Genomic DNA, 17,610 nt, shown 5'->3' with positions numbered 1-17,610 from the left:
GCTTTTGCACCACTAGTGCGTACGTCAGCGTGGTGAAAAAGGCAGATAACTAGCTAGCCTTAGTGTGCAAACAGTTTTGACCTCCCTAGGGATTCATGGAGCACACTTTGAAAATCACTGATTCAGAACATGGACTTTGGAACCAGACTACCTCTACTGAATCATGGCAGCTCCATCACTTATTAGCTACTTCCATGACCTTGAGCAATTACCCTGATAGCAAAAACCAAATACACGCTATCTCTAGGAACGTAGGCCAAAAAAATCAACGAAGTTTTGTTTAACGTTAGCTTTTCTATCCCATCATTATTTTTTTATTTGATATGTATATTGCAGAACAGAAGGAGAGGGAGGTGCCTAAAGTGTCATGTATTATAAAGCAGAGCAGCAAAGATTGAATTCTGAAATGACTTGCCATCATGGAGTAAGAAGGATGTTTGTTTAAACTCCCAAATTGTATTCCTAGGCTAAAGGTCTAAATATTCTGAACAGTTTTAGGACATTTCATTTTAAAGGCAAATGCTAAGCCTGCTGCTTTGTTTTATAATCTGGTCAAATGCATTATTGCTCTTGGTTCTGAAATTTGCGTTAAATCCCCCCCAACCCACAACAGTCTTTTCAAATGATTTAGGTGAAGAAAATATCTGTTAATGGTAAACAGTGAATACTTTCCTTCAGTGTTTATCAATTCAAGGAGACTTTAGTGGCAAAACGTTGTCCTCCTTTGATAGTCTTCTCCTTCATGATCTTTGTTTTTTTTGTTTTTTTGGTTTTTTGTTTTTGAGGAAGATTAGCCCTTAGCTAACTACTGCCAGTCCTCCTCTTTTTGCTAAGGAAGCCTGGCTCTGAGCTAACATCCGTGCCCATCTTCCTCTAGTTTATACGTGGGACGCCTACCACAGCATGGCTGCCAAGCAGTGTCATGTCCGCACCCGGGATCCGAACCAGCGAACCGCGGGCCGCCGAGAAGCGGAATGTGCGAACTTAACCGCTGCGCCACCGGGCTGGCCCCCTCCTTCATGATCTTTGAACATAGACTCATCTGTAAACATACATGAACTTATTTTGGAGTAGCCTTCATTTCATTGAGGAGGGTTTTTTGTTTTTTTTTTATATCAAAGAACCTGTTATTCTGTCATGTTGTTCATGCCAAAGAACCACTTGCTTTATGGGAGAAATGACACGTGGGGTTCTTCCATCTGCTGTAATTGATTATTGCCTTCATGTGGTCTCCAAACAGTTACTCTGTCCTGTTAGTTTTTTAAATTTTAAATACTTTTAGAAAATAGGGGCTGGCCCGGTGGCGCAGCAGTTAAGTTCGCACGTTCTGCTTCAGCAGCCTGGGGTTCAACAGTTCGGATCCTGGGTGCGGACATGGCACTGCTTGGCAAGCCATGCTGTGGCAGGCGTCCCACATATAAAGTAGAGGAAGATGGGCATGGATGTTGGCTCAGGGCCAGTCTTCCTCAGCAAAAAAGAGGAGGATTGGCAGCAGATGTTAGCTCAGGGCTAATCTTCCTAAAATAAATAAACAAATAATTTGTTCCAAATTAGCCAGGTAGTATCTTCATTTAAGAGGACTTTAAAAGTACTGAAAAGGTACAAATCAGAGGAAAAGTCACCGTTAGCTTTGCCATCCTTGGATATATTCTTTCCTGTTCTTTCTGATGATTAATAGATGCTCTTTTTTGTCCTAATTGGCAGTATATTGTATATACATTTCATATTGTGTCTTTTCATTCATTACATCAGCATTTTTCTCCTTCAGGGAGTATTCCTAAGATATTTGTAATGACGGCATAACTTTTGAAAAAATCCATTCTCATAATGTTGGATGTTTAAGTTATTTTACATTTGTCAACATTATAAGTATGCTGTGAAGCACATCTCTTGTATATTATCTTTTTTTTTTTAAAGATTTTATTTTTTTCCTTTTTCTCCCCAAAGACCCCCGGTACATAGTTGTGTATTCTTCGTTGTGGGTCCTTCTAGTTGTGGCATGTGGGACACTGCCTCAGCGTGGTTTGATGAGCAGTGCCATGTCCGCGCCCAGGATTCAAACCAATGAAACACTGGGCCGCCTGCAGCGGAGCACGCAAACTTAACCAGTCGGCCACTGGACCAGCCCCATCTTGTATATTATCCTTTGTTTTCTTTTCTGACTATACCCTAGTTATTCTATTCAAGACCCCTGTAGGAGAATGACTAGTTCAGAGGGCAGTCTTTTACAAGGCTCTTAAGGTGAATTGCTAAGTTGCTTTCCAAAAAGGTTGAACCAGTTTCTCATTTTACCAGCATTCTGCCCATTTCTTCACCAGCGTTGATATTATGTTACATGGTTTTTAAACAGAATAAATTATATGAGTTAAAACATGAACTTTGAGCAAAAGTCTAAATGCTTAGAAATTAATAGTGTAACATATAGCAAAACTTATATTTCTTATTACTAGGAGTCCAAACTGAACTAGACTCAAAGGATTTTCCTTAAGATTCTGATAGTGTGGAGTCTTCAGAACAGATACCTCTCTAGGAGATCTTTATACTTTCTGAGCCAGTACAAACCTGCTTGTGTAGAGTGGGTTGGACATAAAAGTTCAGTTTGTATCCTTTTGGTCTTTATTTTTTCTCTCTCTATCTTAGCCCTAGGTCTTGAGACAGCTGCATAGAATGGTTTAAGGGGGAAGTGTATGTGGGTTTTCCTTTCTTATGTAAAGCAAGTTTACATAATGTATGATTGTAGTGTGTATCTGAGTTCTTTGCTAATTATATGTAAATTTCAGGTGTGTGACAGAGGAACATGGCTCAAGAAACTAATCACAGCCAAGTGCCTATGCTTTGTTCTACTGGCTGCGGATTTTATGGAAACCCTCGTACAAATGGCATGTGTTCAGTATGTTATAAAGAACATCTTCAAAGACAGAATAGTAGTAATGGTAGAATAAGCCCACCTGGTAAGTATTTCTGTTAAAACATAGTAGTATTCATAATTGAGTTACACTTGGATAGCACAATGTACCCAATATACCTTTTTCTGCTCTCACATTGTAGTTATATTACTGTATTCATATCAGGAAAATTTTTTATTGCATGTTGTGATTCTCAGTGTTAGGGAAACAGAAATAAGAGTATCCTTCCCCACTGAAAATAACTACTATAAATCCATTCTGTAGTCTTACTTGCTGTGCTACAGAATTCTATTGTCTTATTAAAATCGAGGCATACTTCAAGTATATAGTATAGCTATTTTGGAAAGTAAGGTGTAAGGCAGTGGGGACTATAAGAGGACGTTGGTTCTTTTATCTGAGTTTTGAAGCCAAAATAGTTGTAGACGGACAGAGTGGGTTATAGATAGCCACAGCTGACTTTAGCCAAAGCCTTGCTCCACTAGAAAGGAGAGATGTGGCAATTTGACTCAGAATAAGGGATGTTCAACCCTAGTTCACTTGAGTTCTTTATGCCTTTTGTGTGAAAGGTTTCTCTTGGAATTGAGGTGGGCGTTTGTCTCAGTAGTTGTGTAATGATCTTGAGGATTGTAAGCTTTACAAAAGTAAAGTATTAATAGTATTCATCTAGGATACTTTTGTATAGGTTAATGCCTAAATGTATAGATTTTTGTGGTTAATGAAAGTGCAGGCTGTTACTTAGTTTTAAAATTTGGTGTGGAGTCTTTCTCGTCACTGCTTTCATGTTTAAGCCAAAAGCTAAAACCATTTAATCAAAACTTCTTCAAATTTTCTTAAGGCTGAGATCAGATGAATATAAGCTTTTTTTGATTAAATCATCAGCTATCTTTCTGCCTTACGAAAAACATGGAAAATAATATAACCCAGTGTGCTGAGCATGGATTTTAATTCTTAACCTGTTTCCCTTACTGCTAAGTTGTCTTTTATTTTAAATAACTCATTTGTACACTAGTACTTGGAAATTTTTTTTTTAATTAAAGGGTTTGCGTGATATTGAGTCCTGAGAAATAGGAGTTTAGTTTATTAATATATACAATTTGTATATGGTTTCCTTCTTGCTTAAAATTAACATTTTTTCATTGGAAAACTATTGAAAAATTTTGAACTAAAAGTCATCATGTTCCTTACTATATTTTGTGGAAAATTGATCTTGGTTGTTTGAGATAAAGTGTTGGACTGCCCAGAGTACAGAATCTGTAATGTGAAATGTGGTACTGTTACAGCAACTTCTGTCAGTAGTCTGTCTGAATCTTTACCAGTTCAGTGCACAAACGACAGTGTCCCAGAAGCTCAGTCAACGTTAGACCCTACGTCTTCATCTGTGCAGCCAAGGTAAGATGTAGTCTCTGAATTTGATTGGAAAGCTAATGAAAAATAAAGACTATATTTATTTGATCAATTCTATTAAGGAAAACTGTATAAAGTCACTTTAGAATTAAGTGGCCTAAAATTGTATCTGTCTCATTATTATTGCTGACAAGTTAAAAAGGGCTTTTCATTGTTTTTACATTGGAATGGAGGTGGGAGGTTGTCTTTTAAGTCTCAGATTTCCTTTTTAGACAGCTTTTCCTTTATTCTTCCTCATAATCTATCCTGACCCATCCCTGAAGTCCTTTTGAAGTTAAGTTCTTCTAATTATAGTCTTATTTTGCAAGTATTAGTACTTTGTATTAAAAAAATAGTCTTGTCACAGATTCTCTTTATTCAATATCATGACGTCATACTCATATTTATTTGTATTGTAATGTATTTTTTCCTTTTTAACTTTGAATTCACATCATTTAGAAGCCTGAAAATACAGAAATATTTGTTTCATTTTTATTCTGTTGTTAGGAAACAAATATTAAGTTTCTACTCTGTAGTTCCTTCTTGCAGTTCATAATAAGAAATGTTCAGTTCTGCTATGCCAGTATATCATTTACAACTTCGTTTTAGGGTCCCTTAAGCAAATCTTTAGCATGCTTATTTTCATTTAGCGAATTCATACACAAAGGACACACGCACACTTCCTTTATTTCCAAAGAAATAAACTTCTGGTCCAAATTGGTCTCTAGTTTCAAAGCTCTATGGTTGTGTCTAAGTTATAAAAAAGTATCTCTTGTGTTACTTCTTGTCTTACTGATCTACTTAGATATGTTGAACTCTTCTTATGTCATTTTAGGTACTATTCATACATAGAGATCGCCTTTTAAAAATCTATAAATATATTTGCTTTTCTAGCCCTGTATCAAGTCAGTCACTTTTATCAGAATCTGTAGCATCTTCCCAAGTGGACAGTACATCTGTGGACAAAGCAATACCTGAAACAGAAGACCTGCAAGGTTTGCAAATGAACTAGCATGTATTTTGTCATTTGTTTAACATTCGAGTGTCACAGGCCAGGCCCTGTCCTAGCTGCGTATATTTTTTAAATTACCTGCCTAAAATACATAATTTTCTATTTGTTTTCTTTGTGAGCAGAATATTTTATATTCTCAAGTATTTAATTGACTGAAATGTTGGGAGTCATTTCTCACATATATAATTATATCATTGGCATAAACATAGAAAATTTAGAATTTGTTTACTTTGAGAAATAGAATTAAATGAATGAGTGGTGGTATTCTATTCTCTTTTGCTATTTTGGCCAGTTTAATCTAAATAGTACTTCATCTCCAAGCAAACTGGGGCTGCTGGCTTGAGAGAAATCTCTTGTTTTATGACTCAGATTGTCTAAGAGACTATTTAACTTGACTAGCAGTCACCCCTCTTTCCCCATCTGTGACTTACAGCACAATAGTCACATTCAATTACTTGTGTCTCCGGCATAGTGCCTCTTATTCTTGCCTGTGCTCTTTATATCTCCATTATGTGGATCAAAGTGATCTAGGAAGACTTGAAAATGTGTATGAAGGCTTTCTTAGTGGACAGAGATAGTAGAGGAAGCATTTAGGAGGCTGTTAAATAATCTATGCTTAATTAGTTATATTCTACCAGTGTGTAGAAACAATGTGTTAATTCAAGAAGGACATTCTGGAAAGACAAGCCCAAGGATGAGCATTGTGTCATTTTGCCTATGGCATGATTTAAAGAGAGAAGATGCTCTGACCAGTGAAACCTTCCATTGTACATGGTGTCACAGGGTGGCAACAGATATATCAGGCAATCTTTAGTTTGCTTAAGTTTAAATGTAGTTAAGCTAGGTAATTCCCCTTGCTCTGGTATCATGCCCAAGAAATGATTAGCACAATTTTACTATTTGTAGATTTTGCTATAGCAAGAAAATATACTATCCTGGTCATAAGTATTCTACTCCATCCAGCATATTATTATAAATTCATAAATATTATAAGCAAATAATTAATTTTTTAGTTAAAAAGACAAGTTTAAGGAAGAGCAGAAATGAGAGATATTTTTAAAGTAGAAATAGAAAAATTCCCAAGATGTAGTTATCCATTGGACATGGGAAATGAGACAAGGGTGGTGTTAAAACTTTCAATTTTATGACAGTGGCAGTGATATGATTGCTTTAAACAAGGAGACTGAAGAAAGGAATATTGTTAGACAAGATTTTAGATATAGTAAGTTGGAAGTGATCAAATTTCAAAACTAAAAGAGCTCAATTGGAAATCGTAGGTAGATAATAGGTATTTAAATGTTTGATCGGTATTTATGTCTAAGATTTGGACATCCTTGGCACAGGCTGAAAAACGAGAGTTTAAAATCAAGAAGAGCAAGTAGGATAATGAGTCAGCGAAGGGGAAAGGAAGAAGTCATCTAGATCCTGGTTAGTTTTCGGCTACAGATGCCAAGGGAGAATTTCAAGAAGCAAGGGTTGCTTAGCAGTTTTGAGAGATGGCCAAGTAAGGAAGAATGGAAACAGGCTGCTAATCATGAAAATGTTACTTTTGTCTTATGATAGAACAAATTTTAGAATGTTGGTAGTGAAAAACTGTATGCTGCTCAAGGATACAATAGCAGTTATTGTACAAGTGTGACAAAGAGTGAAGATTATAAATTGGTGAACTATCATAATATGAAATGCTTTTATACCATTCGTGGTAAATAAAGAACAACATAGTTTTCTCCACCTAGCCCTGAGTACATTAATGCAAAAGGTGGTCTTGATACCATGTTAGGAAAAGTTGTAGGGGGTTTTAAGAATTTATAGACTCCTTTTGTCATGTGTGATTTCAATGACTTTTAGGTTAAACCAGTATTAACTTTTAAGTATCTTTAAAAACCAGCATTCATAATTTCAGCATAGCAGAATCTTTGAAAAAATCAGGTGCAAGTTTCATCTGACTTTGAGAGCATTAGTTTTCAATATGTAAAATCTCTTAACAGCTTGGTTTTAAAAAATATCTTACTTATACTATTGAATTAATGTCTTTTTTATCATAAACATGCACACAAATATGTGTGTCTATATATATATACATACACTCATAACTCATAAATGTACTTGTGATTTTCCTGTTTATTAGGAACACACGCAGAGAATTTTTTTTCCGTCTATTTGATAGATGGATGAAAAGAGACAGAGACAAAGTCTTTGACTCAAGTCCTATGGTCGTTTGAGCTGGAACTTGAACCCAGGCACCTGACTGTAGGCCAGTATTCTTTCTACTAGACAGTTGTGGTGCTTCCTGGACTGGGATGTGGATGTATGTGTTCCTATTGCCACATCCAGCCCCTCTCACTTCACAGGGTAGGATCAATTGGTTTGGTAACCTACCCAGATATATGTTTTCTTCCTTTTTACTCTATTTGCATCCCTCAAGGGAAATTTATTTAGATAGGAAGACCACCCCAGATGGAAGAGGGTACCTGAGTAGCAGCTGTGTGCCTAAGCCAGAATTTCCTAACATTTTTTATTGGACTTTTCAGAATAGTGTCGTTGAAGTAGCTTTTTTCTCAGTAGATATCCTGCTTATAGTTAGGATATGTTGCCACCAGGTGGGTGATACTGCTTTCATTTTGTCCTTGTGGCTCCAAAGACGTGGCTCTGAAGAATTTTTATTCTTCATTTTATTCTCATGTTTAATTGGGGATTTAGCATATTACAGCATGTTTCTCATTTAATTATGCTTTTTAATTTAACAAATAGCAGTACCTCACTTACACAGTGTCACTTACGAATGTCAGATTTCCAGTTCACAAAAGCTAGCTTTTAAAAAAAAAAAACTTTTAAGTGTTTTGGTCCGCTCTAAACTATCATATTTGATTGCCTTATTGAACAAAATGCTTAACTTCTGTTGACCTCTCTGTCCATCAAAGATTGGAACATAGTAAAAGGAATATGGAATTTGGTTTCAGAGGTTCTGTTTTCATATCTTGACACCCCCCACTACTCTAAGCCTTGTTTTCATTACTTTTAAAGGAGAATAATAACCGTGTCCACCTTATAGGGTATTAGAAGTCAGTACAATAATGGAGGTAAAATGAGCTTTGTAAACTACAAAGGATGTTCTTATTCTTTATAATGCAACAGTGACTTGGGAGTTCTAGGAGGCTTAGGATAAGAGAATCTTGAAGCTTTCCAACAGTAGTATGAAATCACATACTAAGGTGGTAAGCTCTCCATCACTGAAACATTCTGGAAAGCTAGAGTTATTGTCAGGAACAATGTAGAGGGGATTGCTGCCCTGAGTGGCAGAGTGAACTATAATTCTCAGACTCTTTTCAGCTCTGAGGGTTCCTCACTTTATACAGAGTTGAATTGTCAAATCAGTGGTTCAGAACAATCAGAAACAGTCCCTTTGGACTAATTTAGGAAAGCTGTCCAGATTAAAAATTCGAGATTTGTTCTGATTTTAACGAGTGGGTGAGAACAGCCAAAACAGTCTTGACAAGGTAGAACAAAGTTGGAGGAGGACTAACAATTCCCAACTTCAGAACTTGAATACAAGCTACAGTAATCAAGCCAACGTGGTACTAGCATGAAGCTAGTTACACAGATCAAGGAATAGAATTGAGAGTCCAGAAATACACTCCTACTTTTTGCGGGCAGTTGATTTTCAACAAGGGTGCCAAGATCATTCAATAGGGAAAGAATAGTCTTTTCAACAAATGATGCTGGGACTTTTTTTTTTAGATTGTTACCTTTTTTTGTTTTTAAGTATGCTTTTTTTGGTGAGAAAACATCTGTTGCCAATCTTCTTTTTTTTTCACCCCAAAGCCCCAGTACATAGGAGTTTATCCTAGTTGTAGGTCATTCTAGTTCTTCTATCTGGGATGCCGCCACAGCATGGCTTGATGAGCAGTGTGTAGGGCTGGGCACAGAATCCAAACCAGCAAACCTGTGCCACCAAAGTGTAGCGCATGAACTTAACCACTTGGCCACAGGGCTGGCCCCAATGCTGAAACGTTTAAAGGAATGAATTTGTACCCCTCCCTCATACCATATACAAAAAGCTACCCAGAATACTTCAGACACCTAAATGTAAGAGCTAACACTATAAAACTTTCAAATGATAACAGGTGTAAATCTTCATGACCTTCAATTAGGCAATTAGGCAATTGTTTCTTAGATATGACACCTAAAAAGCACAAGCAGCCAAAGAAAAGATAGATAAATTAAACTACATCAAAATTAAAAACTTACTTTTGCTTCCAAGGACATGATTAAGAGAGTGAAAAGACAACCCACAGAATGGGAAAAAGAATTTATAAATCATATATGTGGTAAGAATATATAAAAAAAAATTACAATTCAACAATAAAAAGACAACCCAATTTTTAAAAGGATAAAAGATTTGAATAGACGTTTCACCAAAGAAGATATATAAATGGCCAAGTGTTGTTAAGGATGTGGAGAAATTTGAACCCTCACACATTGTTGTAGGGAATGCAAAATTGTGCAGCCACTTTGGGAAACACTTTGGCAGTTAAAAAGTTAACTCAGAAAGTTAAACAGATGTAACTATATGACCCAGAAATTCCATTCCGAATTCCCAAGAGATTGAAAATATGTGTCGACACAAAAACTTGTGTAAGACTCTTCATAGCATTATTATTCATAGTTACCAAAATGTGGAAACAACCTCAACGGCCATCAGCAGATCATTAGATAAATAAAGTATGGTATATCCACACAGAGGAATGTTACTCAGCCATATAAAGGCATGAAGTTCTGATACATAGAGCAACATGAATGAACTTTGAAAACATGCTAAATAAAGGAAGCCAGGTACAAAAGGCCACATACTGTATGATTCCGTTTATATGAAAGATAGGCATAGTGAAGAGGGCTTTTTTGCTGGCGAAAAAATTGTGAGAGCAAAAGCATACAGGTAGGAAAAGATGAAATTTGGGAAATAGAACAACAGCTGCTGCGGTGGCTAGTTCTGGCAAGTATATGTTGGAACTAAAGCTGGAAAGGTGATTTAGAACCAGATCATAGGAAATCCCTAAGGTATTTGTTTCTATCAGTGGTCAAGGTAGCGAGCCATTTTGAAGATTGGCTCCTTTTTGTTTGTTTGGTTTTTAAGATGACACAAAGTTGTTTTTTGAGAAGATTAAGAGTTTCTTGCCCCCCAGATAGCTGCTAATAAAAACTGATCTCACTGCAGAGCTACCCTGTCCAGGATGGTGGCCACTAGCCTCGTATAGCTGCTGAGCACTTGAAATGTGGCTAGTCCAAAGTTAGATATTTAGTACATGTTTATTTGCTAGTTACACTGTAAGTGTAACATATACACTGGGTTTTGAAGACTTATTACCAAAGAAAATGTGAAGTATTTCAGAAATATTTTTCATATTGATTACATTTTATATGGTAATATATTTTTATCTATTTTTACTTTTTAACATGGCTGCTAAAAAATATAAAATTAAATATGTGACTCTCATTATATTTCTTTTGGACCCTGCTACTATACAGGCTTATTTTTCTCTTGAAGTTTTAAGTTTTTCTCATTTTGTAAAGAATTTTTGAACTAGGGATAATTTAAAGATCAGTTGGTCCAACTTCTTGTTTTGCATATAAGAAAATTAGGTCCAGAGAAAGGAAATGAATTTTATCGCAATGGATCATTGTAAAAGTGTACACTCATTCAATAAGTAACTGTTGAACAGCTGTTCTGTGTCAGCACTGGGAGTACAATGGTGAGCAGAAATAGTCCCCTCAAAATGCTTAGTCTAATCCTTGAATGAGGAGACTTGTCATGACTCTGAGGAAGGTATACATGACAGAGATATTGTATCTACTGTAAGGTAATGTTTGGGGGTTACCTATAAATGTCATGTTATGTTCAGTTTTATTTTTTACCATGTGTATGACTATGCCTCCAAACCAAGATAGTGCTAAATAGTTTTGTGTACTCATTGTTATATTTGTGTACTTTTTTCTTTCTTTCTTTCTTTTTTTACAGGACCCAGAGCAGAGGGCCTTGTTCCTCTTGAATGTGATCCTCCATGTGGGTAGTTAAACTAATTTTACCTGCCTGGTGTTGTTTGAAGTATCTTAAAAGTAGTGGCCAACAGACTTTGTCTAGTTGGGATTCCCATTAAAAATTAAGTTAGCAAGTGCTATACAGTTTATTTCACAGCTTTTATGCCATTGCTTTGGCCTCCCAAATAGACCTTTAGGACCAGTGGATGCAACATAGGCAGCCGCCTGTTCTTAATCATTAACAAGCAGGTGATCTGTTTCCAATTCTCATTTCAGAATGTGAAAAGCTGCCTAGTTCTGAGGAAACTGTCCATATTTTGGCTTCAAGTTCAATAAGATTATGATCTTTTGGCCTTTAATCCAATGTACGGCCCTTATAAAAGATTTAATTGTTTCCTTTTACATAACTTAGAGTTTGATAAATCATGCTTTGGTCTTAAATCTCATATATAAACAGGAAAGTGGGGTAATTTCTGGGTATCATAGACTTTTACAGAGTACTATGTCATCTTGCCCATGAATTCATTTGGTGAATGTTTAAATTCAGGCTGACAGCCACTAGTTTAAGGTAAGCTGAGGTTACCTTGGTCTAATGGGGATATAGTGGACATTGATCAGCCTCAAATTTGAGCCCTAGCTTAAAAAAAGCATTTACATTGCCAATGTTTAACTGATCCCTAAGTTTAAAGGTTGTGCATTTGCCTTAGTTAAAAAGAAACCTTTTCCCTTGGGCGGATCTCTGGGGTTCATACTGTGAAATGTCTTTGTTGAGGTATGCAGTAGCATTTCTATGCATAGCAGATAAATGTATTTCCACGCTTCTCCATTTCCAGATACCATTCAAAGTTTGTGTCTCAGTGGTTACAGCCAGTTTCGTTAAAATTGTAATCTTGTGGTAGCGTTGTTACTGCCATTAAAGCATTATTTATATTTGCTTATTTGAATATCAGACTCTCTTGGGAAAACAGGTTAGACATTATGGCTTATAGATTTCAAAGACAATAAATATAGTAGCTTTCCTGATTTCAGGTTAAACTATTTTTGAGCTCTTTACACAAAGCTAAACCTTATCTGATACTGTTCTAGGGGCTGGGGATAAAAAGCAATAAACAAGACATTCAGCCCCTGCCTCATGGAGCTTACATTCTAGAGATATTTATTAAAAATAAAAGGTTTTACGTGTCCATATTCTGTTTCAAAAATAAAATGTTTATATTAGTAGAACTGTCTCCCATCTAGCTTCAGAATGTTTAGGTGCAGTAATCATGTTGTAGGGTTCTTCATTCTTGCATATTTACTTGTTAGTTTGTGGAATTTTTCCTTTTGTCATGTTTTTTTAAAATATGAGATAACATGTTAACATAAGCAGCTTAGAATCCATTATACCAAATGTTTGAGCATCTGCTATGTGTAGTTCACTATGATAGGTGCTGGAGATTCAAAAAGGGAATAAGATACCATCCCTCTCCTCAACGGGCTTACAGTGTAGTTGGGGAAACAGGGCACATAAATACAAAAGGTAAGTAATTCAGTAATTCAATTCAACAGATCTTTATTGAGTGCCTGCTGTGTGATAGGAGGCACTGGGTTAGGCACTGGTAACAGGGATGAAAAGGACAGGTTCTTGTCCTGAAAGAGTTCACGTAAAGCTAAGTCAAGTCAAATAGGCAATTAATAATAGTGTGGAAAGTGCAATTGGGGCACATAGTAGGGTTTCCTATTCTGAGTTGTGGGGAAGGGAATGGAGTAAGTGTTGTTGATATAAGCGTAAACAAGAAAGACAATTGGACTTAGCCAGATAAAGAGAGGGACAAGAAGGCATGGAAAAAGTGTTCCACATAGAAAGGACAACTTTTCAAAAGCCCAGAGGGAAGAGAGAATTTGGTATGTTCAGGAATACTACAGATACTTCAGTACAACTGAAGCATGGAGTATTATTGAGGAATGGTGAGAGACAAGGCTAGAGAAAGAAGGATAAGAAAAATCATGAAGCACCGCTGGACTTCATCCTGGGGGGTAGTGGGAAGTCATCAAAGAACTTCAAACGTTGGGGGGCACATCATTAGATTTTCACTTAAGGCAGATGATTAGATGCAATATCTGAAGCATGGATTGAAAAGGGGGCTCTTGTGAAGTGCCCAGTATTTGGTAGAGACTTTTAAGGGAGTTAATGGTAATTAGAATGAAAAGCTGCAGAGACAGGAGTTTCCTGGAGAAAGGGATACTTGAGCTTAATCATAAAAAAAAGAAAAAGAGGACCTAGATGAAATGAAGGAGAGAAAGGAAGCCCTTTTGAATTGGTAACAGTCTGAGCAGAGGTGCCTAGTATAGCCCCGTAGATTGGTTGAGCAGTAGATTCCTGAAGGACTGGTTGGTGACAAAATATCAACTTGATCTGTGGCAGGCCACTGACTGTTTTTAGAGCAAGATGTCATGTCTGCTAGGTCATGTTTATGGACTCTACTCTGGTGATAGAATTCAGGAAGGCCAGGGTAGTTAGTGACGGGAGGGAGGGGGTCACATTATTTAGGATGTACGGGCAGTAATTTGACTTGAATCTTGTTGCAGCTGGCCTTGATTTCACTACATTAATGCAATTTATTATCTAATTATAACTTTTAATAAATTTATCTTATTCCTAGCATTTTAAAGGATTTTAATAAATTTATCTTATTCCTAGCATTTTAAAGGTATTATTTGAAACATTCTGAGAATTTTAAACATACTTAGTATTCCACTGAATCTTGGTTTCAGCCTTTTTTTCCTTGTTCTCTGAGAAATCTACATAGCTCTGACCCCAGCAATATTTAGAAGTTTACACATGGCCATTTTCTTATACGTTCTCTTAGAATACCCAAGTTGTGTCTGTGTGTGTGTCTGTGTGTGTGTGTGCACGCGCGCACATGCACGCGCACGTGCCTTTTATTGGTCAAATACATAATTTTTAGAAAAATTAGAAAATACAGCACTTTCTAGAGCTACTGTTAGCACGTCAATGTATTTTTCTAGATCTGCATGTGTGTATGTATACATACATATATACGTACATACATTTAACAAAAAGGGGGTAATATTGTATAAACTACTTTGTAACTTAATGTGAGCATCTTTCCATGCTAATAGATAAAGTCCTCGGTTATTCTCTGAATAACAGATCAGTGGAGGTCAGGGGACAACCACCACCAAATATCAAATCTTACTGAATAAGTTTTACCACCTTCCTATTTCTGTCAGCTTCAGTATCAGATACAGCACAGCAGCCATCTGAAGAGCAAAGCAAGTCTCTTGATAAACCAAAACAGAAAAAGAATCGCTGTTTCATGTGCAGGAAGAAAGTGGGACTTACTGGTAAGGGCCTAAATCAAATGGTTTAAAATTGATTGTTTTAAAATAACTCATGGCTTACTGTTACTGGCTTCAATTAAGATTGTTTCTCTTCCCATGATAGTTAATACTGGGTATGCATCAGTTTCTGAATTTTCCTGAAGAAATAAAAGTAGCTTTAATTGTATACCTAAAAGTTAAATGAATAGCTTTTCTTTTAAAAATTCATTTCAGCTGAGTTTGAGAATATTAGACAAATAAGGTCAGTGTGCCAGGTGCTGTGAAAGAGCAAAGATGTGGCTCTTGCCTTCAAAGAGCCAGAAAATGTGCATGAGAGAGAATATTTAAGTACTTGGTGAGCTGTGAGATACTTTGTGTAAAATGGCTAATCATAGGTTGTTGCGAGGATTCAGTGAGTTAATACATGTAAGGTGATTAGCCTCGTGCTGCCTCACAATAAGTAATGAGTATACGTTGACTAATGTAACAGAGCTCTTAGATGGTATTGTTATTAAGAGAGGGAGAAAAAAATGTTCAAAATACTACTTGGGTATTTAGTAAAGAAAGTACGTTGAGTGCAGTCAGATAGATTGCTTTGGGAATTCAGGGACAGGAGAATTAATTTATATAAGAGAAGTGTGGAGTAGAGGTCTTTAAAGGAATGTATGAAGGCAGAATGTTTCAGCTGAGTCTTGAAGGATAGGGAGGATTTATAACTCTGCATTTCAGGCAGAAAGAATAGCTTGAATGAAAACTCAGAAAGGAAAGAATAAGGCATATTCAGGGAGCATAAATGGGGAATGTAGCTGTAACTCAGCTGAAGCTGAGTTCAGAGAGGTTAAGTAATTTGCCTGTTAGTAAGGAGATTCATGCTTTAGGCAACCTAACTCTAGATCCCATGCACTTAATCACTCAGCCAAAGTATAGTCCGCATCTCCAGTGGAGGTTACCTAAGGAAAGTAATACGGATACTGTGTTGTGTGTTAACAGTTCTGTCAGAAATTTCATTTCGTCTTTCTTAATTAAATTTTAAGATTGCGTTCTAAGCATATGCTTATTTTCCTATTGTAGTATTTGTATTCGAGAAATGTTTTCACATTTTCAATTTAGCAATCCAGTTTTTTATAGGAAGTAATTGTGGCCGTGTCACAGGTGGAAAAACTTGAGCTCAGAGAAGTGGGTATGCCTTGCTGGGGTACAAACCTATATTTGTATATAGGAACAAGAAATGGAACTATCAGGTAGTGAATTTTGAGAACGTTACTAGGTCATGAAACTGCTTGTTTAGAGTGATTCTTAGATTGCTGCCCTAAATACGTGATCTTTTTCCCATTAATTATGCTGAGGAGCTTAATACTTAGACCTTCCATCAACTCACGTATGTGTGTTAATCCATTTTCAGGCTTTGAATGCCGGTGTGGAAATGTTTACTGTGGTGTGCACCGTTACTCAGATGTACACAATTGCTCTTACAATTACAAAGCTGATGCTGCTGAGAAAATCAGAAAAGAAAATCCAGTAGTTGTTGGTGAAAAGATCCAGAAGATTTGAACTCCTGCTGGAATACAAAATCCTTTGACCATCTGCAAACTAAAAATTGACTTGAGGTTTTTTTTTCCTAGTCGTTGGGAATGTAGAGCAATGTATCTTGCATAGAACTTTTAATCATGCATGTCATCAGAAGAATAGATTTTTGTTTTTGTTTTGAAAATGACTCTGAACATTTATTTCCATTGCAGTTTCTGTGGCCGAAAAGACTTAAGTAAACTTTACGAGTATTATCCTTTAAGATCATTTTAATTTTAGTTGAGTGCAGAGGGCTTTTATAACAAATATGGAGAAATTTTGGAGGGTTGTGATTTTCCCAGTATTAAACATGCATGCGTTGATCTTGCAGTTTATTTTCTCATTGTGTATGTATATATAGCTTTTTCTCTGCAGCATGATTTCTCTTTCGATAGTGCCCTTGAGGGCACAACTAGTTATCAGTAACTGAATGTATCTTAATCATCATGGCTGCTTCTGTTTTTTCATTAACAAAGGTTATACATATGTTAGCGTATAGTTTCTTTGTACCCACTATTTATGTCTGAATCATTTGTCACAAGGGAGTGTGTGCTGATGAGATTCTAAGTTTGTGTGTTTTTAAATTTTTTTGAGCAAGGGAAAGGAAAAGCTGTATGCGTTTCATTGCTGACTGCAGGTTTCTTTCACATTACGTTCATCAGTCTGTATATACAATATGAAGAATGATCTGAAGTAATTGTGCTGTATTTATGTTTATCCACCAGTCTTTGATTAAATAAAAAGGAAAACCGTAGCATTCCCTTGTGTTACTTTTTCTATATATTCTTTCTGGTAGTTCATTTTGATTTTTGGTCCTTTGGTTTTCTACTTTATTAATTTTGTAAGAGTACTACTGTCATTCATCTTGTATCTATTTATGACTAATCTTTTGATGATAAATTGTATTCTTACATTCCTGTAAATTGAAGATATCAGCGTTTCTTTAAAGCCAGGAACTTCTTTCTATCACTTGGATGTCATATTTTCTTGCCTGATTTTCTGTTCTGCACTCTCTCATTGAATTAGCATCTAGTAAAAGCTTCTTTTTCTGGTAAGATTAGAGAAACTGAAAGAGCATAATTCAAACATGGCAATTAGAAAATTGTGGAGTAGGAAGACCCTCAAGATCATTTGTCCTGTGGTTTTCAAACTTATTTGCCAGCAACCATTTTTTTCAACATGAAATATGTAAAACAGATGAAAGCAGTATTTTACAAAATAAATTTATAGGTTTAAATTTGTTGTTTTTTTAAAAAATTTTTTTCCTTTTCCTCCCCAAAGCCCCCCAGTACATAGTGGTATGTTCTTAGTTATTGGTCCTTCTAGTTGTGGCGTGTGGGACGCCGCCTCAACATGGCCTGATGAGCGGTGCCACGTCCGCAC

General features: G+C 36.2%; 1 protein-coding gene across 33 annotated transcripts in view; it reads left to right on the top strand.

The window, feature by feature from the left end:
* ZFAND6 (zinc finger AN1-type containing 6) overlaps window positions 1–16,981 on the top strand; it is an 80,997-nt gene extending 64,016 nt beyond the window's left edge. For 17 of the 33 annotated variants that reach the window (XM_070572803.1, XM_070572763.1, XM_070572814.1 and 14 more), the window contains 5 exons: window positions 2,781–2,951; window positions 4,187–4,295; window positions 5,184–5,284; window positions 14,572–14,685; window positions 16,064–16,981. In XM_070572803.1, the coding sequence (XP_070428904.1) occupies window positions 2,798–2,951; window positions 4,187–4,295; window positions 5,184–5,284; window positions 14,572–14,685; window positions 16,064–16,212 (627 nt within the window). In that variant the 5' untranslated portion in view covers window positions 2,781–2,797 and the 3' untranslated portion in view covers window positions 16,213–16,981. Of the gene's footprint in view, window positions 1–2,780; window positions 2,952–4,186; window positions 4,296–5,183; window positions 5,285–11,317; window positions 11,363–14,571; window positions 14,686–16,063 lie in introns of all 33 variants that reach the window. The other 16 variants (XM_070572658.1, XM_070572668.1, XM_070572699.1 and 13 more) reach the window with 1 other exon arrangement.
* Window positions 16,982–17,610: the final 629 nt, after the last annotated feature.

This window comes from Equus przewalskii, chromosome 1, assembly GCF_037783145.1.
Source record: "Equus przewalskii isolate Varuska chromosome 1, EquPr2, whole genome shotgun sequence".
Lineage (NCBI taxonomy): Eukaryota > Metazoa > Chordata > Mammalia > Perissodactyla > Equidae > Equus > Equus przewalskii.
The sequence above is the reverse complement of the archived record's forward strand: the minus strand, read 5'-3'. Positions and strand labels throughout refer to the sequence as shown.